The sequence below is a fragment of the Patagioenas fasciata genome, chromosome 7 (genome assembly GCF_037038585.1).
Source record: "Patagioenas fasciata isolate bPatFas1 chromosome 7, bPatFas1.hap1, whole genome shotgun sequence".
Taxonomy (NCBI): Eukaryota; Metazoa; Chordata; class Aves; order Columbiformes; family Columbidae; genus Patagioenas; species Patagioenas fasciata.
This window is the reverse complement of record NC_092526.1, coordinates 12898625-12922426: the sequence shown is the minus strand read 5'-3', so window position 1 is coordinate 12922426 and position 23802 is coordinate 12898625. Positions and strand designations below refer to the sequence as shown.

General features: G+C 44.8%; 1 protein-coding gene and 1 non-coding gene across 37 annotated transcripts in view; one reads left to right on the top strand and one right to left on the bottom strand.

Moving 5' to 3' along the window:
- CLASP1 (cytoplasmic linker associated protein 1) overlaps window positions 1–23802 on the bottom strand; it is a 170528-nt gene that overhangs the window by 118784 nt on the left and 27942 nt on the right. For all 36 annotated transcript variants that reach the window (XM_065840583.2, XM_071810828.1, XM_071810840.1 and 33 more), the window contains exons 3-8: window positions 4641–4719; window positions 4287–4390; window positions 3722–3813; window positions 3559–3634; window positions 2107–2204; window positions 866–933 (exon numbers count right to left, since the gene is read on the bottom strand). In XM_065840583.2, the coding sequence (XP_065696655.1) occupies window positions 866–933; window positions 2107–2204; window positions 3559–3634; window positions 3722–3813; window positions 4287–4390; window positions 4641–4719 (517 nt within the window). The remainder of the gene's footprint in view (window positions 1–865; window positions 934–2106; window positions 2205–3558; window positions 3635–3721; window positions 3814–4286; window positions 4391–4640; window positions 4720–23802) is intronic.
- On the top strand, window positions 5819–5935 carry LOC136103478 (U4atac minor spliceosomal RNA). The gene has a single exon (XR_010651619.1). It is a non-coding gene; the product is annotated as a U4atac minor spliceosomal RNA (small nuclear RNA).

Sequence of the window (23802 nt, the reverse complement as noted above, 5' to 3'; positions counted from 1 at the left end):
AGATTTTTCCAATTTCAAAAGCAGAGACCTCTCTGCTCTGTTGGCTTCTGAGAGGATGGTGGGAGAGATGGGGGACATCACCCCTCATCCCCTTGACCCTACAGAGGGTGTGAGCTTGACAGAAACCCACAGCACTGAAGCCCTGTTCTTCATCTCTGCTCTACTCAGCTGTTGGCAGAAAGATCAATTCCCTCACCAAGAATTCTCTCGAAAATCTATTCCTAAAAAATGAGTGATACTTACTAAAAAAACTTCCTAGCTCATAAGCTTATCTGTAAGAAAAGCAGTAATACATACCTGTTTTTAAAGTAAGCAACATACTAGTCTCAGACAAGACAGACAGAATTAAGGCTCTGATAAGGGTCTTTGGTTATCAGTCATAAACATACAAAGCACACAAACTTAGGAACTGCAAAATGCAATCCCTAAACAATGAGCTTCAAATAAACAGTACTATATTAATATTTACACTTTCTGTGCTATTTAGAGCATTAAACTGAAAAGGCTTCTTCTCTTAAATCACTATTTAATTTACCTTATGAACAATTTAAACAAAGAGGCACACACTTGAGAAGAGAAGATGTATTTCACTAATGAAAGTCAAGAGGAAAATAAGGACAGCTCTAACACCACCCTCTGTTCTTGAAACATACGTTTCTCATTCTCCTGATACTACTAGGAAGGCAGAGCAAACTAACTAAATTTCAGTTTTATTTGCTGCAAAACCAATGCATATATTGCTGAACAATCACCCATAATTGTTTTCCCTAACAGAATGCTATGCTTGCTCTGTGTCTATTTGAATGCCTCACCAATCAAAATTTGCTAAAAACACCAAAAAGAGAATGCAAGTACTTCTACTCACCACCTGAACTCTGGATCATGTTTCCAGATTTTTGGACCTCATCAAATTTTGTAAAAATTACATTCAACCTGTTTGAAAGTTAAAGAAATACACAATGAACAGTTGAATTTAATCTTTAGGAATTTTCTAATTTCAGATGTTACAGGACAAACTTTGCTTCACTCAGGTCATTGGGAACACTGTTGAAAACACCAGTGTGGAGGGAAATCATTTTAAAATTTAAAAAAAATCACAACATTCAACAGCTGATGGGAAAAACTGAGAAACAGCTGATACTACAGAGGTTTAAGAGATAGAACTGGGAATACTACACTACTGAAGATGTGACACGTCCAACTGTAGATGCATTTCCAATTCATTACTACTTCACCCATCTTAATTTTTTACAGAAACGCCACAAAAAACGCCTTCACACAACATCTGTCTTCAGGCCTGATGCTTCCTTCCCATTCATGTCACAGGCCTGCCGGAGTAGAAGGTCCTTATCACATCTCATTATTGCTTCCCAGAGATTTTTTTACTTCAAGCCTCATTATGGCAGCAGATGTTTTCACTGGAGAACAAGAGGCAACAGTGCGCCCCCACACCTCTGAAAAAACCTCCTCCCTCCTCGGGTCCAACCACGCTCCATCCTGCACACTGGAGGTGCAGCAAGATGCAGAGCAGCATTCTTAGTGCACCTGAAGTGGCAGAAGCGGAGGGACACGGCTTTGCTTTCAGTGTGGGTTGGTTTTTTGTTTGAGTTTGTTTGTTTTTAATCAAGCCTTGGAATCAATGCTATTGACCATAGTTTATTTTGGGGGTTTGTTTGGTTTTGTTTTGGGTTTTGGTGTGTTTTTTTTTTGCTTTGTGGTGTGTTTTTTTGTGCATTTTTGGTTTGGTTTTGTTTTGTTTCAGTTTGTGTTTATGAGTGCCTTCTAAGTTGCATAAGCACAGGCTACTCTTAAGTGTCCTCACTACACATGCAGAATATACAGGGAAAAACACTACATAAACCTTAAATCAGTTAACTACAAATCTGCAATATTTCACTGTTTTTTTCCAAAGATACTGTGGCATATTTGGGCAAAGGTATAGGATTCACAGTACGTGAAACCTGAGTGTTTGTAGGATAAAAAAAAAAAAAACATCCTAATCCCAGGAAAACATTCAATCATGCAGCTCCTGAAGTCTTCTACAGAAAGGAAGGGAATAAAAAGCAGACCAAAAATAATGAAGAGATAAGGTCACTCTCAACTTACCGAGATTGGGGTAATCCTTTTTTACTGAGATCAGCCCTTACACGTTCACCAACATGTCTGTAAATTTCCACAAGGCTGTTTATTGCTGCATCTCGAACCTGAATGTCAGATATGAGAGAAATCAATCCTCTTTATCATTTAAATAAACAAACCCCTGTTCTACCTCAGAGAAAAAAATTTGCATATTTCTCAGCAACAACAGTTGCCACTATACACATTACTATAGAGTTCATGAAGGAGCTTCCATTCCTGCATTTCAGATACTAACAGTATCAGCAGGTCTAATTAACTGGAAAAGCAGTCAAGATGTAAGATGAAAGGTTTCCTATGTAGGGACACATACAGGGAGCTCAGCTACCTTTGCCAAGCTCCACACACTCTGTGTACCACATATATTTATTCAAGCAAAAAAGAAAGGAAACAGACACAAATAGACCTTATATTGCTAGAATGTTATAAAACAAACTGATTTTTAATGCCATCTCACAAACTTATGTTTCTGTGTCGATAACAAAATATGGAGGGAAGAAGGAATAATCAGTTAACTGAGCCACTATTAATTTTGTGTGTTTTCCAAACTGATTTGCAAGAAATTGCTGAGCACATCCTTCCCTCCTCCCAGCAGAAGAGCCACAAACCTGATTAAAGCGACACTTTTCTGCACTGAATCCCCTCCCTTCCAGACACAGCCGGCAGAGAAGGTAAACTACCTGCTCTGCCTACAGAAATACCTATGGAGCCCTGTACTCCTGCTGCTCATGGCATGGCAGCTGCCCAAGCACCCACACATCACAACTAGACACAAGAAATTTTGTGGGCACCGTCAGAATGGTCGCCTATAGGTGGGAGTCAAAAATCATAATCACAGTTTAAACACAGTTTTCATGCCAGATGCTCACAGAGTTACAGAAACTCTTAAATTCCATTACTCAAAAACAAACAAACAAAAACTAAAAACCACTCATTCTGAGAAGGGCAGTAACAAAACAGCTCCCATGTCCACAACACAAGGGATAAGCCCTGAACTTGACCTGGATCTGTGATTCTTCACCGTCTCTCACCAAGAGAGGGCGGCACTGACCCAGCATCCAGTAGAAGGCTTCCCATCGCAGCAGCAGCTCTTCTCTGAAGGCAGAAGGATGCTGAGGGAGCCCAGAGGGATCCGTGCAGCCTCCCCTGCATACAGGCTCTCAGGCAGGAAGGTTTCCTGCTCTGTTCACCTCACCTGCACATTTTATGTTCTGTTGAACTCTCAGAGTATTTGAAATGCTGGTTTAGACCTACTTCAAATCATATCTCTTCAAAACCAGCCAAGGGCTCTTCAAGAACAGCATTGTTCAGAGCTCACCAACACCAGTACAATTAGTTAATTTAGCAGCCAGAATGCAGAGCCTTGCTTACCAACAAGGCAGTCAGCACAACCCTTAGACATGACTCACAGCAAAAGCTTACCTGGCTGTTTGGATCTCCAAGTAAGTTACATATATGTGGCACTATCTTACTCAGTGTTAAACTCTGAGCTCCAGATCTGGGAATAAAGAACAAAAGAGTACCGGTGTGAATCACAGAGCAGGCTTGTGTACGTAACACAGGTCTGCAGGAGCTTCTGACTTACGCATTGAGTGTTGCAATAAGGCAGAGGCAAATCCCTTCTCTTGTCCGGAAATTCTTGTGTTTGAATCCTCCAAGCATCCTGTCCCACACATACTGTGGAAGAGAAAGAAGAAGGTAAGACAGGAACAAAAGGAGGTAGGGGAAGAGACAGATTCTTTCCTCCAGCAGACATACATCATAACATCTCTGGAGCTTATGTATAAGTAGCAAGAAGTAGGAAGACATTTTTAGATTTGACTAATTCCTTGTTCTGTGCTGACTTCACACAGTAACTCCCCACTAGCTAAAACAATACTTCTACTTACACAAAGCAAGTGCCTTTCAAAGACTCAGAATAACTAGTCTGACATCCACCCATCCCACCCTGGGAAACCCACCGACACTCACACTCCCATCCATGTGTATCCTGACACGCACCAGTGTTCTCAAGTGAAGCAAATATAACAAGGTGTAGGGAGATGAAGCCATTTCCAACAGAGCCACAGGAGAAAACCTTCTGTCTAACAGAAAAACTTTTCCTTTTTAAGCTGCCGCTCACTCACACTGCAAAGGGCTGCCAAGCATACCTGAGGGTTAGCAGCTTGTTCCATGATTTTTAGCAGCAAGGTCTGATCCTGCTCCCTCACTGAGTCCTTAGAGTCTCCCAGCCTATCAAGTAAACTTGGCAGCACTGAAAAAAAGGAAACAGAAACGTCTAAATCCTTCAGAAGTCACACAGCCCTTCTGCTCTTCCCCCACCCCATGGAGGGATGAGCCCTCATGTCTTTCAGCAGAGCCTGAAACCACTAAGAGCCTCCCGAGTGTTCTCCAGGGGAGAAGTAAGGTTTTGTGTACAAAGCCAAGAGGCTTTGTGTACGGCAGCCAGAGGGGGTCCCACCAGAGCAATGGCAACATCCACCCCCCACACACAGCCCCCTTACCTGTGCCAATCTGGGCCTTGAAGCGATCTTGCAAGCGAGACACCAGCGCAGAAAGGATGTCAATCCCCAGGAGAACCACCTGCAAGCACAGGACAGACAGCATTTTAGGACACAGCCCTCCACCACCTTGGCCAATGCATCTGAGAGGTAGGAGAAGGGCCCCTCCCCACCCACCCACACCATGGGTGCCGCTCACACAGGTAACAGGTTGCACAGGTACACTCAACTCCTCCTTGAGCAGCATCTGACAGACAAGCCAAGCTGTTTCCAAACAGAAGAGTCCCCAGATTATTTCCCCCTGTGACATTTACAAGCCAAAATCCACTACCAAGAATTTGACAGAGCCAACAACCATAATTGCCGCCCAGTGCTAAATTCATACATACATGTGCAATGTACACAACACATTCCATATGCATAACAATTTCAGTATTTGATGTAATTAACATTTCTATTAATTGATTGCAATTATTACATTCATAATTATTAAGCAGTGTGCACTAAGAGCTGCTTAACTATTCACTTGCAAAAATTAAACCAAACACTTTTATGGCATAACTAAAACCTAGGGAAAGGCACTCTGAGAGAAGCTTCAGGATAGGCTGCAGATTAGAAAAAAACCCTCTGATTAACTCAACTTAATGACAGTACAAAAAAAAAGTACATAATCTACCGAATATATTGCATAGCTTGTATAATAAACACTTGGCAAGACCTGTAGATCACGATAGTTTTGTATGAGACGGTGCTCCGTATGTTTTTAGCGAGGCGCTGAAGTCAGCAACCCCTGGAAGTATCAGAGGCAGCCCGGCTTCTGAGGCGGTGCCACCACGGCTGTCACAGCGCAGCCCCTGTACGTACGCGCATCTATACATACGCGTGTGCACGGGGCGGCCAGCAGGGGGCGCACTCCGTCACCGCCACCGCCCGGTTGGCCAGCCCCCTATGCAAATTACCAACGGGCTGGCGCAGAGCACTCTGGGTAGCGCCGCCACAGTCGACAGCCTTAAACCGGGGCCGAAGGCGAGACAGAAACGCCGGTCTCCGTGCCTCAACCGAGCGGAGCGCGCCCCCGAGCCGGGCGGCTGGGGAGCGGGCCCGGCGGATCCCCACCCCTCGCCCGCACCTAGGGCGCGGTTAGCTTTCCCCTAGCGGAGGCGCGCCGCAGTACTCCTTTAACCGTCCTTATCTGGGGGTTGCGTGGCTGCTCAATGAACGCGTGGTGAGGGCAGCCCTGCTAACGCCTAAAGCAACACACCAGCGCCCGCTTTGTGCGTGGCGCAATTTTTGGAACCTCGCACCGCGGCGTGTGCCCGGCGCGTGTACAACAACGGCCGCTTCACGGCTGACACAAATCTGCAGCAACGACTCCAGGCCGGTGCCTGCGGCGACTGAGCTCCCGGATGGGTCGGGGCAGCGAACTCCCCGCCCAGCACGGCAGCATCAGCCGCTGCCGCCGGTCCTGTGCGCCCCCTCCACCCCCCAACCGCCCCAATCAGTGTGTGGTTCTTGACCTGTAACACTCGCTGCGAAACAGCGGCGCTCCTATCGAACACACGCGTGATAAGAAACACACCGGCTGACTTAGGTTGATCGACAGCATCACCAGTGTCTTTCATGCTACTGCCCACACCAGAACCCTGACGTTGCAGCACTCGACCAGCCTCTTTCAACCCTCCTGCCGCAGTTGCCATGGCTGCTTTGCACACCAGTGGTCAGTGCACAACCCGAGCTTCCTTCCCCTCAGCGTGTCATATGGATTCACTCAAAACTCAGCCATATAGCTGGAAGCTACGAACAGGGTGCAGAGGAAACAGCCTACTGCACATCTAAAAAAGAAACTTCTAATACAAGTACCTGGATCCTAACTTCTCCCAACATAAAACTTCACTTTCTCCAAACAGCTTTCGCATTTTTCTCCCATCCCGGTAACAGATCTTTTGGCTGTGTCATTATTTTAATTCTACATCATCTGCAGCATGCCAGCAAGATATAGAATTTATTCATATGCTAAAGGAGAATCTTCCTTGTGCTTTTATAGTGATTAGTTTGCACATCCATCTTGCACACCAGATTTAATCTACCATTGGCAAGTGCTCAGACAGCTGCCTTAAACCCTCTCATTCCCCTCGTGTCCATCAGATCCCTCAGCTCCCCCAGCTGGGATACAGCAGCAGAGCCCCAGCATGAGGATGGGCTTCAGAACCTCATTAGCCAAGAGATGCTTCTAAGAAACATCCCTGGGACCCTGACTGCCGGTCATCACTCACAGCTGTCTGATCAGCCATAACCCAGCAGCATCTTGCATAGACAAGAGTGGTGCCTGCAATTACAGAGCTGTGCCTTGGGGATAAATCTGGTCCCAGGAGAGGAAGGCATCCATCTCTTCTTCAAACTGCCTGCAAGCCAGAAAGAGCAGGGGAACTCACCACTCAGACACTAAAAGGAACATATACACAGTGCAAACACAAGCAGTTACCCTGCAGTTCGCCCCCAGGATCAGACAGGGAGGATGAGCGAAGCCTCCCAATAATTTGTGCTGTTGCGCTTACAGAAATGGAGAGGTAATTAGCATGATGATTACAGTAGTGGCTTGAACAGCTATTGAGGAAATAACCAAGTGTTACTCCCTTCCATACTGGATTCCTTTATCAACCATGATGTGCCACCTGCCTCTGGAACTGCTGAAGGTCAGAGGTGGAAAGTTGAAATTGGGTGTGGATTGCCATCCAACAGATCCCTTGTAGAGAAACAGAAAACCCAGGGCATAATCATCAAGCGTAGAATGAATCGAATTCCAGCCCTTGCTGCAATGGATTGACTGCACTGAAGAGCCCATTTCAGTTTTCCACTGAAGCAGCGACTCAAGCTCTGTCTGAATTAACACACACCGATGATCAGGGGACCCAAGGAGCAGGGAGACTGTCACACAGGGCCAGGGCAGTGATGGGACATGACAGCAACCCCCCCTGTCGCTGTGATCCTGCAGCACAGCCCTCCCTGGGGAAGTCAGCCAGGGGGCACCACGCGCTGCTGAGGCACAGGCAGGGCAGAGGTCTCCATCCGAAATTCCAGGGAATGCTGCAGTGCTGATGACTAGAGAGCTATTTCAGGCTTTTACATCAGCACAGGTCTTGCTTCATGCTCCAAGCAAGGTAGGACTCAACTCACCAGTATCTCTAGTAGCACAGAGGACCCCAGCCCTCAATCGAGAAAATACCAGGTCAGCAGCTGCTGCTTTTAGCCCCCTAGTTCATACAGGTCCCGAAAAGGGAGATCTCAGGTCTTTCAAACCCACTGCAGAAACACACGGGGGCAGAGCCCTGAGTCTGCAGCTCAGATTATTTGCTTATTTGAGTCAGGAGGTTCCCCAAGACAGTCAATAAAGCAATTTGTGCCATCCAGTATCCAGCTCAGTGGCATCTGCTGCTGCTTTGTAATGTCTCGGAGTACTGTTCACAGGCACCAAGAGCAGTCAGCAAGCCCCTCTGCCACCCTCTAGCTGCCAGGTCCCACGGCACCATCATTCCAAATAAATAAGGCTCTTGCTAGTTCCCAGGATGCAACATGGCCTTTCCCAATACAGAAAACTTGGTTCTTTTTAAGAGTTCATAAAAAGCTTACTTCAAAAGATTCCAGGTATCTGTCCTCTAATAGCTGGGTGGTGCTGAAAGGCCTTCAGGCAGCTGCACGTATCAAAGAGCAGACAGCCTATCATCATCTGCTCTAACAGCAAACACTCAGCAAGTATGGCAGACAAATAGATGCATCCAACACAGCTTAAAACAAGACACACCTACATGCACTCCCATAAAAGGCCAAGAAAGCAAACTGCACGATCCAGCAGCAGCTGATCCAGCAGAAAGTGACCAGAGTGAATCCCAGCCTGGGGCTACCACAACAGCCGGCTCCAACACAGCAGCTCTGGACCATGGTTGACAAGAGACAAGCCCTGTCCTCTGCACTGCACTGTGCCACACGCAGCAGAGAGGAGCACACGGCTGCGGTGGTGGCTGCTGCACAAACGCGTGTCCCTTGCAGTGAACTGGCCAAGGGCTGGGCAGCATGTCCCCAACGGGCCGGCTTCCTGCAGGACCCTCCACACAGTGCAGCCTGGGACCCAACTGGGAATGCTAGAGATACAGTTTCTATCCCAAACAGGTCACCAGCTTGCTTCACGCTCAGTTTCCTCATCTCCTACACTGTGGTGACACCTTTCAGCTGTTTCAGTTTGGAGTCTGTCTGTGAGGTCTTCCTTGGAGGAGGAGGAGAAGGCAGAGAAAGACAAACTTCTAAACCTCAAAGTGCAAAAAAGACTAAGATAATTCAACCAGGTTTTTTGAATACTTGCTTAGATAGCCTTTTAGATTCATAAACAATGACACAGAGAAGCACTTGCACACTTTAAACTTAGTAATTTTGTGAAAAGGAGAACCCTTCAGATGACACATCGAGAAGCCCGAGACAAGCACCAATGTCCTACATCACTGACTGACACAAAACATGAAATATCCACCACAACCGAACGGGGCATCCAAGACCAAGCTAGAGCTAAAGTTAGCTGACATTTGCAAATCTAGTTTTGAAGTCAGGTACGTATCTCGGGTGACCACAGCAATAATAAAACTCCTGACAGACAGGCAAACATGAAATTAGCTTAGGAAATACTGAGTGCTGCATTCCACCTGCACGCAAGGAGGAGTTGTTCCACATGCACCCTGGAGGAGTTGTCTCCTTCCACCACTCCAGCAGTTAACATTTCATATTCCAAGGCAGGATCACATCTGCACTGGCAACACAAGTGCATTGCCCCAGCCCAATGATCCTGGTACAGACACAGGTTGTGTCGTTCTGCATGACACAGTTTGAAAAACCAACACCAGCAAGCAAACTGCAACAGGAGCCCAAATGAACAGGGGAAGATCTAAAATCATCACTCCTGGGTTCTTTCTCTTAAAGCCATGAGATACCATCCATTCTGTCACAAGAGTCACTGCTGGATTAATGGAAGCAGCTGAATCAAAACACAACGAAACCACCAGGACTTGTAAAACAAGCAAAAACATGCTTACTGAAAGTTTTCCTTCATTTACAAACCTGGAAACAGATGAGCAACTCAATAATGCATTGCTCTAGAGTAAAATCAATCCCAGAAGAAGGTCATTTAAAACACTTAGAGGCATTAAGAAAAAGTTGTCAGAAACCATCACTACAAGGATGTATTTTTACAACTACTGTGAGGACACAAGGGCACCTTTCTTATGCAAAAGTAAAAAAATCCCAATAATTACTGTATGGATCCAGTAAAAAATAGCCAACAATAATCCAGTTGCCTCTTGATGTAATAGCTAGAGACTTGGTAGAACACATGAGAAACTCAAAGCAATTCAAGGAAATGCACCACAGAGCAAGAACTTCACTACAGAAATTCTGTAAAGAAAAACGGGGGGAATGCTTACAAGAACATGATCATTCTGAAATGTGGACATCTCTTCCAGGAAAGCTGACATGGATGTCCTAGGTGAAGGAGCTAGAGTGAGTCAACCCCCAGCCACACTGCTCCCTGCCTCTGCTCAGTGGAACTGAAGAGGTGAATTCCCACAAATAACAAGTTCACCCTCTTTTGCACAAATTCTGCATTAGTCCTTGAGTGGTTGCACATAACCTTGATGAGAAGGAGCTGCACATAACCACTGGGCTCTGTCCAAAGGACATGGAGCGAATCACAAGTTGCAGAGTCACTGCTCTGGAGCACAGGTGGTTTTTCTAAGTCTGAGCAAGGTCGAAGCTCCAGCCAGCACAGCAGGTAGATCACTACTGACATGAACTACAGTCTGTGTGCAGTCACCAGGGAAGTAGCACTCATAGTAATACATCAGGAGATGCTGAAGACGAAGTCTCAATTTAAATCTCACTTTCAACATCAAGAACTGTTTTGGGAAGGCAATCCTGTTTTGGCAGCACCTTCCAGGTATGGATACCTGCACGGCAGTGCTCAATGTATAGTATCTTCACATAAAACAACATCAAAACAAAACACCTACACTACCAACTGCTATTGCTTTTGTTTCCTCACCATGAAGCAGTTAAATATCGTAGTCACAAACACTGCCACTACTCTGTACATTCCCACTGCTGCCACCTGAGCACTTACACTTGCAGTCAGGTCCTCGGAGATCATGCCTGTGTGTCAGGTGGGGATCAGCCCCGCCACATCCTTGAATGAGCTCGTGCCTTTGATGCCAAGTTGCATCTCAGGAGCTCAAGGCAAAATGAAGCATCACACAACAAATGCTAGGATCTCTCTTGCAGAAAAGCAACAGGAATGTCAGGGAAAGAAAAAAAGCCCACAACAACCAAACACGTTTCAATGCCCTGCTTTGTTTTTCATGGGAAAATTGAAAGCCTTTATCATGGCAACTAGTAAATTGCTACTGTAGCTATGTGCCTTATTAATAAACCAGGTTGATTTACCTAATAAGAGTGCTTTCCCCTCGATTACAGACAGAAGCCTGCTACTGTGCAGGGAGAAAGAAATCACATTGGTAATCCACCTTCAGGCAGAACCATATTAGCTGGGGCACCTCAAAGCTCCCAGCACCGCAGCACTGACCTAGACTCCATCTCTAACACCTACAGCAATACAAAGTGCTCAGCACATTCTAAAATTCAAACAGAAGTGCTTCTGTGGGTTTAGACAGCATCTGGAAAAAAAAAAAAAAAACACACAAAACAAGGCAAACACAATCTAGCAGACCATCACCCATTCTCTGCTTCAAGGCTCAAGAAGAGTAGTGAGTATTGTGAGGATGCTCAAATATTCAGCTACCCACCTTGAGCAGTAGCTTCCACACTTCTGAACATCTGCATTTCCAGATTAAACCATTCAACGCAAGTTTCTACAACAAGCAGCAACCCTGCGAAGCAGTGATGACAGGCCACATGGATAGTCTCATGAGAAGGGCACCAAATAGATGCCAACATAGCCAAGACCCACTAGCTGCTGGTAACATAAGGGGAAAAATAAAAGCTGGGGATCTCTCAGGGAGGCCAAGCAGCCATTGTGGTGAGGAGCTGACAGGAGCTGACAGAAGCTGACATGACTAGAGGGCAGTTACTAGATGCTGACATCTCTTGCTAGTTCAAACTGTAACCGAACTTCCAGCAGCCACAGCCTTTGCAAATCCCTGGAACCACCCTAACATCTGAAGCTTCCATAGCAGCTCCCAGCCCTGCACAGACTGCCTGCTCAGCATCTATCACACACTCCTGCACCCCGAGAAGTGTCTCCAGATACCATCCACAACAGTCTAATAGGATGACAATGAAGAACTCTTCTGAGAAAAGCAGAAGAAAGGTTCAAGATGCCATTGTTAGCTGCAGCAAGAAAGGCAATAGTCCAAGTAAGTGAAGGATGGGTTTTGGGTAGAGAAAGGGGCCACAGGTGGCAGGAGGGAATGTTTTCTCCATGGAGGGAGGCACCACCTCAGCAGGAACCCTATTCCTGCAAAGCTGCCTCTTCAGCCCTCTGACATCTCTTCACTCAGAGGAGATGGTAAGAGCTGATGCACTGACCAGCTGGCCACATGGAAAGCCTTTAATAACCTCCTAACACAAAGACAACAGCTTCCACATCCTGCCAAAACTCCAGATCTGGTAATTACAAAGTCCATACTGGAATTCCCCCTCAGCTTCTGCCTGAGGAGTCCTTTCTTCACTTCCCATTGCTAAGAATGGCTGGAAAGCACTGCTAGTACTATAGTGCTCTACCAGCCAAGTAAATAAGCAGCTGATTTCATAGCTCTCAAGGAGTCCAAAAGGTTGGTGCGGTTGGAAGAAAAGGTGCCACATTTAACCAAAGAAAGTTAAATAAAGAGGCTTATATTCTTATCTGCAACCATAAGACAATATAAATTTGCATCCAAAGAAAATCACTTCTGGATGCAGACAGACACAAGCCACAGGGTAAGGCAAGGACAGAGCTGGCTGACCCAGCTGCAAACACAGCAGCTCAACCAAAAGAATCTAAGCAAAGCTTTCCATGGAGAGAAGAAAAAAAAAAAAAACCACAAAAAACACACACCACCACACACACAAGAAACCCCCACAGAACAGGCATGCTCTTGCAGCATATCCTCATATCCTGCAGATCTTCTGGTCAGTTTTACATACAATAGGCCCCACAAATGCTGTTCATATTTCAGAGACAGCTCCTCCAGAGTCACCAGCATCACAAGAGAAGATGATTTCAAAACCTTGTGTAACAAAACTAAAACTCAGAGTTTCAAAATACTTCAGAACCAAGGAGCACCCTGATACATGAAAGAAAAAGCCAAATGTGTTGAGAAGTACAAGGAAACCAACCTCTGCGACTAAGCAGCATCATTGCCAAGTACAGAGAATCTCTCACACGTGCTGCCATCCTCTGCTGGACCTACGCCTTCTGTTCCCATCCCCTTAGGGCTGGTGAAGCTGTGGTGACCCCTGTGGTATTGGGAAGCACTGCTCTCAAGGTAAGTCCTCAGCAGTACAGCATGATGTCTTCCTTCACAGATGAGCCTTGGAGATGAGACAGTGCATTTCAGATACCTTTCTGTCCCATTCCAGGAAGCCCAGAGGATGACCCTTAGAGCTTTGGGTGACAATACTTCTCAGTCTCTTCTACACCAGTGAGAGGTGCACGCACCCAAGCTAGATCTGACCCAGTATCCACAAGATCTAGGACAGCCCATACAGCAAATGTGATGCTTCCCACAGCTTAACTATTCAGTACTGTCACAACAGATCAGTGAAGACTGAGTGCTAATGGTTTAAGCTGTTGACAGTATCAGCTGCTTCTTTTATCATTCTCTCCCTTAGTCTCCCTAATACAGTTAAATGCTGGTTTTCAATGCATGTTAACTTAAAAAGCTTCCAGAGGTTTACTATCAGTGCTGTACCAGTGACTCCAGCTGAAACCAAGCCCCCAGAAAACTAAATGCCACCAATATAAAGAAGGGGACAGTCCCAGTCCTGTCCTGCTCACCCAAGTGTGTCTATGCAGGTAGAACCAGACCTTCCACCAGCAAGTACGTCCCAGTACCTATCTGCACTGGGCTGCTGTGAGCGTGCACTCTCTGAGCCATTGAGTCATCCTGTGAGGGACCAGGGACACTGGACAAGTGGCCCAGGCCTAGCATCCTGCAGACCTCTTCTACACACAGCTTCTGGCTCAGCAGCTCCAGCCAGCTCAGAGCCCCAAACAGTCTGTAACCCAGGCAGACCTCCCAGCTACAGCTCTCTGACATCCAGCTCTTAGCACTGGCTGTGACCAAGTCAGGTATTTTTAGTATCTTTTAACTTCTGGCAAGTAGATCTCTTCCAAGAAGAGTTCAGAGGAGGTGACAAAGTTGGTGAGCAGTCTGGAGCACAAGTCTGACAAGGAACAGCTGAGAGAACTGGGGCTGTTTGGCCTGCAGAAAAGGAGGCTGAGGGGAGACCTTATCGCTGTCTACAGCTACCTGAGAGGAGGTTGTAGCATGGAGGCTGTTGATCTCTTCTCCTAAGTAGCAAGTGATAGGACAAAAGGAAACAGCCTCAAGTTGTGCCAGGGGAGGTTTAGATTGGATATTAGGAAAAATTTCTTCACAGAAAGGGTTGTCAGGCATTGGAACAGGCTGTCCAGGGAAGTGGTGGAGTCACCATCCCTGAAGGGGTTTAAAAGGCATTTAGACAAGGATCTTAGAGACATGGTTCAGTGCTCGAGTTAGGTTAGGTTATGGTTGGACTTGATGATCCTGAGGGTCTCTTCCAACTGGAATGATTGTATGAATCTGATCTATCAGGTCTAGGAAACAGCAATCAGAATGAAAAAAAAAAATCTGCCTCTGCCCATTTAAAGCAAATACTTTCCACAAGCTCCCCACGTGCCACTTCACACACAGGAAATAAACATTCTTCTCCTTCTGAAATATGTTCCTTTCCTCAACTCCTTTTGACCTATGCGCTTGTCCCTTTGCCTTTTTGGCTGTCATCATTGAGATCTGGAGCAACAGCTGAAGCATCACTCTGCTGAGCTCTCACAAGAGAATAAAACATCTGTTTTCCTCTCTCGGACTGAAAACAGACGCCTTTTTAGTTATTTCCAACAGATACTTAATTATATGACAGCATAGTGAAGCACAATGCATCTAAATTAGGGCACACCCTTGGGCCACATTGCTGTGTGACATGTGGTCAGAAACCCAAAAAGGTTTTGCAATCTCAGGCAAGCTACCTATCCACAAGTAGGGGCTGAGACTCAGAATTACAGGCAGGGGTAGGTTTATTGCCTTGGTACTTGGAGGCTGCAGGTGTCTGCAGAACTGCTCTAGAGCATAACGCGTGCACCAAGCACTATGCACTGCAGTTCAGCTGCATACTTGTGGCTTTTCTAGCAAGCTGTTTGGAAACCCAGTTGCATACATATAACACTCCACAGCATCCCACTCACTTGATATTCCAGGTCTGAAATGGGTGACAGTCGACACCATGGGGCAGCTGTTCAACAAAATCTGCCTGGAAATAGTTATCCTGGATACTGTAGTCCTGTTGGAAACCCACTGCTATAAGAAACCTCACACAACTGGCACCCTTGGAAGCCACAGGCACCTGGGTGGGCAGCCTGGCAATAGCTTTTTAAGTTAACATGCACTGAAAACCAGCATTTAACTGTATTAGGGATCCAACCCAAGACATGAGGGTGGGCTGGCACCTGTGACGCTCAGCTCGGTGTCTATGCTGTGTCTGCTCTGAAGCACTCCTGGCTACAGAGCTGTTATACTGGTGAGACGACAAAAAAATCAAAACATGCACACGCAAAACAAAGCAAAAAGAACATACAAACACCTCAAGGGAAAAGAAGGAAACTCTTCATCCTGCATTGCTTGAAGGATCCAGCATTAAGGGAGAAAAAAAAAAACAAGCCATCTGAGGAGCTGATAGCACAAGTAGAAAATAACTGGAAAATTATAGGGACAAACCACATACATTGTGGCTTCTATATCCAACTCTAAAAGCCCATTCAAACAAGTCAGGCAAATAATTCTTATCAATGGTCTAGGACTGTAGCTACACAAACAAGCATCCCTCACATTAGAGGCTTCTTGTGGATTAACAGAAGAAAGGAATTAAGTGTTCAACTAAATCATTAGCTCTTAGATTAATAATCTTAAATAGAACTCTGAAGAAACTGAAATACCCTAATAGCTTCTGTTCCTCTGATGTAATACCAGAAGCCACCCAGTTCAGCGCAGGGCACACGAAAGGTGACATCCTGGGAAAGCACAGCCCAATGAAGCAGGTACCTCCTGGTACTCTTCTCTGCTCGCCTTTCACAATGTTCTCACCATGTTCTCCTCTCCTTCACAACTCCCATCATTATTTTCAAAGTGTAAGCTGAATCAAGTGTTTAAATAACCACTTAGTTCATGATTTTAGAAGACTAGACGACTTATTTGGTAATTCTGTTATTTTCTCAAAGAGTTCTGTTCTCACTGGATATTCATTAAAATAACTTTCTAACCTTCTGCTGAACTGTTTGCATACATTTATGCAAGCAGTTAATAGCACACACTAAAAAAATGCAAAAACTTAAGAATCTGAGTATACACAAGCCTTCCTTCCTTTTGTAACTTCAGAAGTTGTTACTTGACTTTGAGGCAACTATTCCAAACTAAAGTGCTCCATTATTATTAAGCAACTTCTTTTACACAGAAGGGAAAGCACAGTCATTCTGAGAACTCCCAGAACCAAAACCTGATGTCTTGAGAATTCTGAAATAAGGCAGACACAAAGCTGGACATGACAGTGGGACTCTTTCACCTGACGTGAAAAGGATGCCAGGTTGTTTCCTCCTATCCCATCCAGCCCTGCTGCACATTTATATGGAGTTAAAAGACAGAATAGCTCTCCAACCTTTAGCCTAATAAGGCTCACCAATAAAACTGAGTTAGACGGGGTCTCCAAAGGCCAACTAGTTCAACACCATCCCCACCCCACTGCTCAAAATTAGATCAGGTTGGTCATATTTCTACAATGCATTTTGTTTTACTCTATTCCTAACATACAGGTATTCAGCTGTCATTGACTTTAAGTATTCATTAAAACTTGAAATAGTTTTATACATTCTTGTTAGACATAGGCTTATCAATTCATGAATTAATGAGCTTCTGCATCACCACCAATAAGTCTTTGCTGTGAAACAGCAGATCTAATTTTATTTTTTTAATCCGTCTCTAAATACAGTAGTACAAGCAGGCAACAACTTGTAGCCCCCAAAGACTCCAGCTACATGACCTGATCCATGACAATCTTGAAACAGGGTTTCCTGCAGGTATAAAGAATCTGAGACATGAACCATGCAGCAAGATCAGCAATCTCTTATGTCAGACTCAAATACTGTCAGCAATAGGAGGAACTGGTGTACTCTTTACAGCCAAGAAATTACATTGGGTTTTTGGTTTATTTATCTAGCAAGTTTTGTTTAACTTGACGTGACCTGATAAAAATAAAAAGTTCAAAGTCGTACGCAGCAATAGGTTCCAATTACTATCCCTCTGTCAGTCTGTGCCAATGGCAGCTTTGTTCAGCAAGGAGGAGGGATCGCTGCCAGCAAGTCTTCTGCAGTCTAGTGCACAGAGACTATTCTAGAAGAACAGGAGATTTTCACAGATAGTTACTATGTCAGAGGAGAAAACATCAGTTAGAGAAAGAGGAGCTAAGATATGGCGATGACCAAGGATAACACCAAGAAACATAACATGCTTTCCTGATAACATCGCTAGTGGTGCAGGTTAGAGGTCAATCGGTCACTTTTTCTTCAGCACAGACATTGGGAGAAAAGTCAAGCACATCATTTGCTAAATCTTCCACAAAATAAACATCACCAACTGATGAGGAAGAGAATCCAGCTATAGTTACTATTCTTCTTGCCCTTCATCTTTTTCCTCCTTTAGGCTAATGACAATATCCTGCACCCTGGCAAGATAGGAAATATATTCTAGTGTTTTTCAAGAGCTTTCATATCCTTATCAGGAATTACAGAGCACTATTACTGTCATAAACTTGTCATGCTGAGGTCTAGCAGTACTGTATGCTGGAAAGATGTATTATTTGGCTAATTCGTATACATCTGCCTGCAGTGTTGGGATGCTGCCAGTATGCAGTCCAGTTACAAATAAAGTTTAGCCTAAGATCTATACATGCAGAAAAAAAAAAAAACCTATGCAGAGCTACTCATATACTCACATCACCATTTAAAGAGATTTCTCCTCCCTCCTTCAAAGGACTTGAAATTTGTTTTGAGAGTGCATATATACGTTCTGTTCTTTGTCTTCAAATTCATACATCAAAGAAGATGCCACGAACAGAAAGCAACAGAAGCAAAGCACAGATTCTTCATTAACTCTTTATTTAAAGAAAGAAGATAACTGAAAGAGATGTACAGGCCCTGCACTGTTTTTTAATCTATCTTGACTTTTTAGTCAACCAAAGGTAAGGAGTTCAGATTTGCTGCTACGGGACAGATGCTGACCCATCAGACTAGCACAAACCTAGAATCTGAAGCCGTCTGTCTGCACTCACATCATTCTCCCCAGAAACTGCACACTTCTTGCCTTTCGATGATTCAGACTGTAAAGATCACCTAAATTGTATTAGGTGGGGAAAAAACAATTCCAGAAACAGATTTTTAGCTAAGCTACTTCAGTCTACTAAGTAGATCCCATGCTCTCCAAAGAGCTGCCTGGTTATGTGCTGACCTTACATATGCCTTGATGGTTTCTTTAAGTGACTTATTAAATCATCTAAGACACTGAAAACTTTATTTTGCAAGACAGATTAATTCAGTTGCATTATTTTTTCCATAAAATTCCTCTTGCTCACTAGAAAATTAGGACTAGAAGTCAGGATATGCCAGCATCAACAGCTCCCTTTTATCCTTCATCCCCAGCAAGAAACACAAAGTCTCAAGCAAAATACCCATGGAAAGCAGTCTCACTCCCTGCTCCTCAGAACTTAGTCTGAAATCCTTTGTTAGGAGGGTTTGAGAAGGGATATAATACTGAAAACCCACGGCACCTATTTTATTGTTCATTTTTCTTGTGTGAAGCAGCATGCAGGTAAATAGCACCCTTCCAGCCTACACTGTCTCTGAAAGGACACTAAGGTATTTTGTTTCCAACTTTACAGCAAGAAACTGGTGCTGTTCTGAGCAGCACAAACCAGACTTGCAGCAGAGCCAGGATTAGGCTCTCAGGTCTGCCTCCCAAGCCTTCAGCCAGTTCTTCAGCCCCTGCACAGGAGATGCAGGTCTGAACCATCTCTACCCAGCGCTCCTGCAAGGTGAGTCCACAGCAGTGGGCAAACTGCACCAGGCCTGAGAGGGGGACAAACAGCATCACCAGTAGAGATGTTGATTCTGCCCTCTGGGATGGGGAACCCAAAACCTAGGCCACAGAAAATTGATAGAAACTGTTACAACACACCCAGTAACTCATTTTTGCTACAAATGATATCATGACTAAACAGCCACTCATATAATTGCAGTTCAAGAACTTCGAGACAGGCCTAAAAGCCATCACTTCCTCCTTTGAAGGATCCACTGCATTCATGTGGTCTCTCAACGCAGCAGCATGCTGCAGTTCAGCTCCATGCAGTGTCCTCCTCAGGCTGCAAAGCTGACCAGGAATACCAAAATGGTAGCTCCACCAAGGAACAGACAGGGCAGACTACACTAAGTGGACACAGACACAAGCCAAAGCACCATTAACACCACCAGTCAGTTCCGCCATGTACGTAAGATAACTGGAGACAGTGACCACCAAGGGAAACTACAGCCCAACTGACTTGTCCAGGACACTTCTGCTGCAGCCAAGAGATCAAGCCTCAAAGACCATTTCTTCTCTCCACTGTTGTTTTCCAAGCTGTACATGTAAGTTCACCCAGACGAGACAGACTTAAGCACTCTGTCTCCAGTGGCAAAGTTCTCTGTGCACACAGATCAATCTTCTACGGATGCCCTACCCAGAAATGCTTTTAATTCATATCATCACATTCTTGATAGCAGCAGAAGCTCCTGCTCAGAGTGACAAATCAACATTGTGACCCATTTGTATGCCACAGCACGAAAGCTTCATGACGCTGTCTCCTTGGTATGACTGTAGCTGCCCTCACCCCATCTGCCATCCTGCTCTTTTCCCTGCCACATGCTGTGCCTCTCTAGAGATTACAGAAAGCATCTCTGCCCACGACAATGCCTCTAAAGCTTCATCCCACATCTCCCCCCACCTCCTCTCTGTTAATGACACCACTACAGGGCTTGAAACCTGAGCAGCTAGCGTAAAAAAGCGGGAGATTCCTTTAGGAGATCTTCATTAAATCACGGAGATGTGGCAACTCCAAAGGCACACGATCTCTCAGCCAAGGGGAGGCATAACCGAGATCTGCCTTTGGGCGGATCTATCTACAGGCTGGTGAGGTGGTCCCTCCATTACTTAGTACCTTCTGGGATGAAAAAAGCCATGTGCCCTTACCCCAGAATCATGCCAGATCCAGCAATTAGAGGCTGCCTTAGCACAAAGCTCTGTCAATCCACTGCAGACCAAAGCACAGGTAAGCAGTTACAATTGAAACTACATGGAAGAGATTTTGCTAGTGTGGTAATGAACAAGGGTGGTGATCAACTTTTCCCATATCCTTCAGAAGAAGGATAAAGAGAAATCCTCTTAGATCAGCTAGAAAAGAAATTAAGCATGAAGAACAGAGGGGCACTGAAACAGACTCATTTAGAAGGCTGTGAAATCTTCAAACGATGTATTTTAAGCATAGGTTGGATAAACATCTGACAGAAGACATCTGGGTACATTTGGTTGTCTTCTGTGAACAAGAAACTGGATTTGACTATTTCCTCAAGTGCCTTTATATTACAATACCTAGGAAGCCTCAAAATTTATTCTTTGCCATTACAAATACAGTATCAACAAAATATGTTACTAGTTGGTAAACACCCTTGTAAGCAACAGGAGGCAAATTGACAAGAGACCCTTATTAGTGATCCACTATAGATACAAATTGCACTGGCAAACAGAAGCTACTCCCCAGGCTAAGGCTGACACCCTGGTTAACAAAACTTTCCAAACTTGCATAGTTCAAGATTAATAAAACCATGAAGTATACAAAGGCTAAAGTGAACCTTAGACTCCCTGTCCCATGTCTGAAACCCAAACCATATTCATCCTTTCTTTCCCTGTAGGATACTTCAACTCCATACCAATGACCCCCAACTTCAACACAAACAGAATTTTCCTCTTGACATTTGGATTCTATCACACTGAGCTGCTCTGAGATCCAATAACACTCCTCATACCTGTCACATTCATCATTCAACAGCAAACAAAAGCTCTTAATCAACTCTTGGCTATTCAGAACAGCTTTCTAATCATCCATGCATCTAACTTCACAGACCACACATGCTGGACACCACGTAAAAGGGAATCTAGGTTAAAATAGTCAGCATGCTCTGTCCTGGTTTCTATCTCGGTGTGACTCAGTTGTGCTGCTTTGCCACAGCAAGACCTGCTACTAAAACCAGAATAACACACAGATCAGGCCTTTCACGCTTAAATTGAACCCATTTATACAACACTAAGTGAACTAAACCTTGAGAAAAAGCCCCAGGGCCACTCAAATCAATATGAAATAAACTTTAGACTTGTAGTGTTTTAGCTCACTAGGGACAAGTTTAAATTAAATTGTATGAAAGCATGTCAAAAAATGAATTTGTACAATTTCCCAAATCTTACAATATGGAAAGTGTCTTCCCTCTATGTAATTAAGATCCACCACTGAATGAAACCCCATGGTGAGGTCTATGCTAGGAACATTCATCCATCATCCTCAGGTGGTGGCTCTGAAGGGTGCAAGAAAAAAGCTGATTTAAAGTTAAAAATGCTCCCCGACCTACAGAGGTCTTGATATCAGCCCCTAGTTTCAAATCACCACAATGGGCTTACACAGTCAGTATCCTCAATTTAATGAGTACAATATTCTCCCAGAAGAACAGAGAAGATACTCAGGAGGAGGCAAAGATATTATACACTGTTTACTGTCAGTCAGGGCAGAACTGGCAGCTGAACCTGAGTCTGTGACAGTCCAGGTCCTGCATGAAGCTCAAGGCTTGTATCTCCACTGACTCCAGCTGTTTCACAACCTGTGCTCCCAGGCCTTGCAAACATACTCATTGCTCCTCATATGAGTGATGGTACTAAACCGCCCAAGTCACGTGGAAAAAGAACCTTTATTTTAAAATAGTATCTCAGAAGACTTTTTTTTTTCCTAAGAATAGCCTGAATACCATGAAGGCAGAGACCACCAAAACATATTAATTACCATAGACAAGCAATACACATTAACATGTAGTATTCACATCACTTCATTGCAACACCTATTAATCTTAAAACCACAGGAAAAATTACAGTCTAGCTTGTGGTTAAGGTTTCCTAAAGAGTCACATGTAACCTCAGAAAGCTCCAGTAGATTTTCTCCAGAGCTTTCCCTGAACATTCATGAACAAAATATACAAGAAACTTCCAAGTGGGCCACCCTCCACTGCTGCTGGAACAGTGTCATCTCTTGCTTCCTCCAACACAGAGCACACCCTCTTACAGGCAGGGGCTGCATCTCCTTTTTACCTGCAAACACTGTAGGCAGGAGAGAAACAACTGAAAAAAGTCTGCTGGTGTATGCAAGACACCTAAAACTTCACCTCATGAGCCACCCTGCAGATTCACTGGACTGCTGCTGACTACATGCTCAGGAAAGTTTCGTTGCAGTGCAGACCTATGGTTTACAAACCTGGATTCTGTCATTACACCAACTCTGATTTACAGCCTCCGCAACAAAAGGAGAAGGGTTTGCTGCAACCTAAGGGTCAATGGCAGGCTCTTCAGTATTAACCACTCTTCACTATCACTCTCCTCTTATTCACATGAAATAAAATCCACACAGTTCCTTCAGACTGGGAGCAGTACTAGTTGGCTAACAGGGATCTGCAAAAGAAGTTTTCATCTTTCAAACCTAGACTGCAATATGCTCAGGAAAGGAGAAATGGCAAGGCTCTGGCCTCTAGTAATTTCCCAAGAAACTGAAATACTGGAGGCATAATTGCAATTAACTGCTGCTAAGACCACCAGCTCAGCACCAACTAGACCCTTCCCATGCCTCCTGAGTGAATTCACTGTGGTGGTTTTAGGAACTGGGTGAAGACACCAGAATCAGCAACTGAATCCTGCCAATACACTTCTCCCTTCTTCAAACATCCTCCTCAAGACCTGGGGGAACAAGGAATCATTAATCTGGAACGAGGAGCATCTGCATGTGGCACTAGCTAGAGCACCATATACCAGCAAGAAAGAAAACACCTTTTCCCCTGGAGCTAATCCCTGCAAAGGCACCCGCTTTGCCAGCAAACCTTTACACCAGCAGAAACCCAGTTCTCACTCAGTTGCTCACAGTTCAGTAATGCAGACAGATGGTCTCTAACTTGTAATTGTAATTTCTGGACACAGAAAACCCCACCTGCAGCAGTTTAAGCATGTTCTTATATCTACAGGGCCAAGGCTAGCAAGCAACCCACCCAGCCTCTCTTCCACAGTGCGGAATCCTTCTCAATGGGAATTTGTGGAGAAGCCTTCATCTTTTGGGAGTGACTTACACCTTCACAGAAACATAAGGCAGAAAAAGAGGAGTGTGAAAAATAATCAGGGATTTCCTCTCCGCTACCAAGTCATCTTGCCTGCCAACCTGCTTCAGTCAGGCAGACAGAGGAGGGCTCCCTCCCACCTAGTCCGGTACAAGCATTTTCCTACCACTGGTTCTGTATCTCTCTCTCCAAACAGAGGTCACAGTACTGCACACCAGGCTCTTGTACTCAGTCACATCACAGCAGGTCAAGGAAGCTCCAAACCAATCTGGTAAGCAAAAGCTTTGGACTGTCAGAGCAGCAGCAGCACACCCCAGGAGCCAAGCTACCCAATGCAACTGCTGGTGAAGCAAGCAGGGGAGAAGGAAGGAAGAGCTTCTCCACATGAAGCAGGCAATAGTGAGAAAGAACCTCTTATGACTGCTTCAGCAAATACTCTCTATT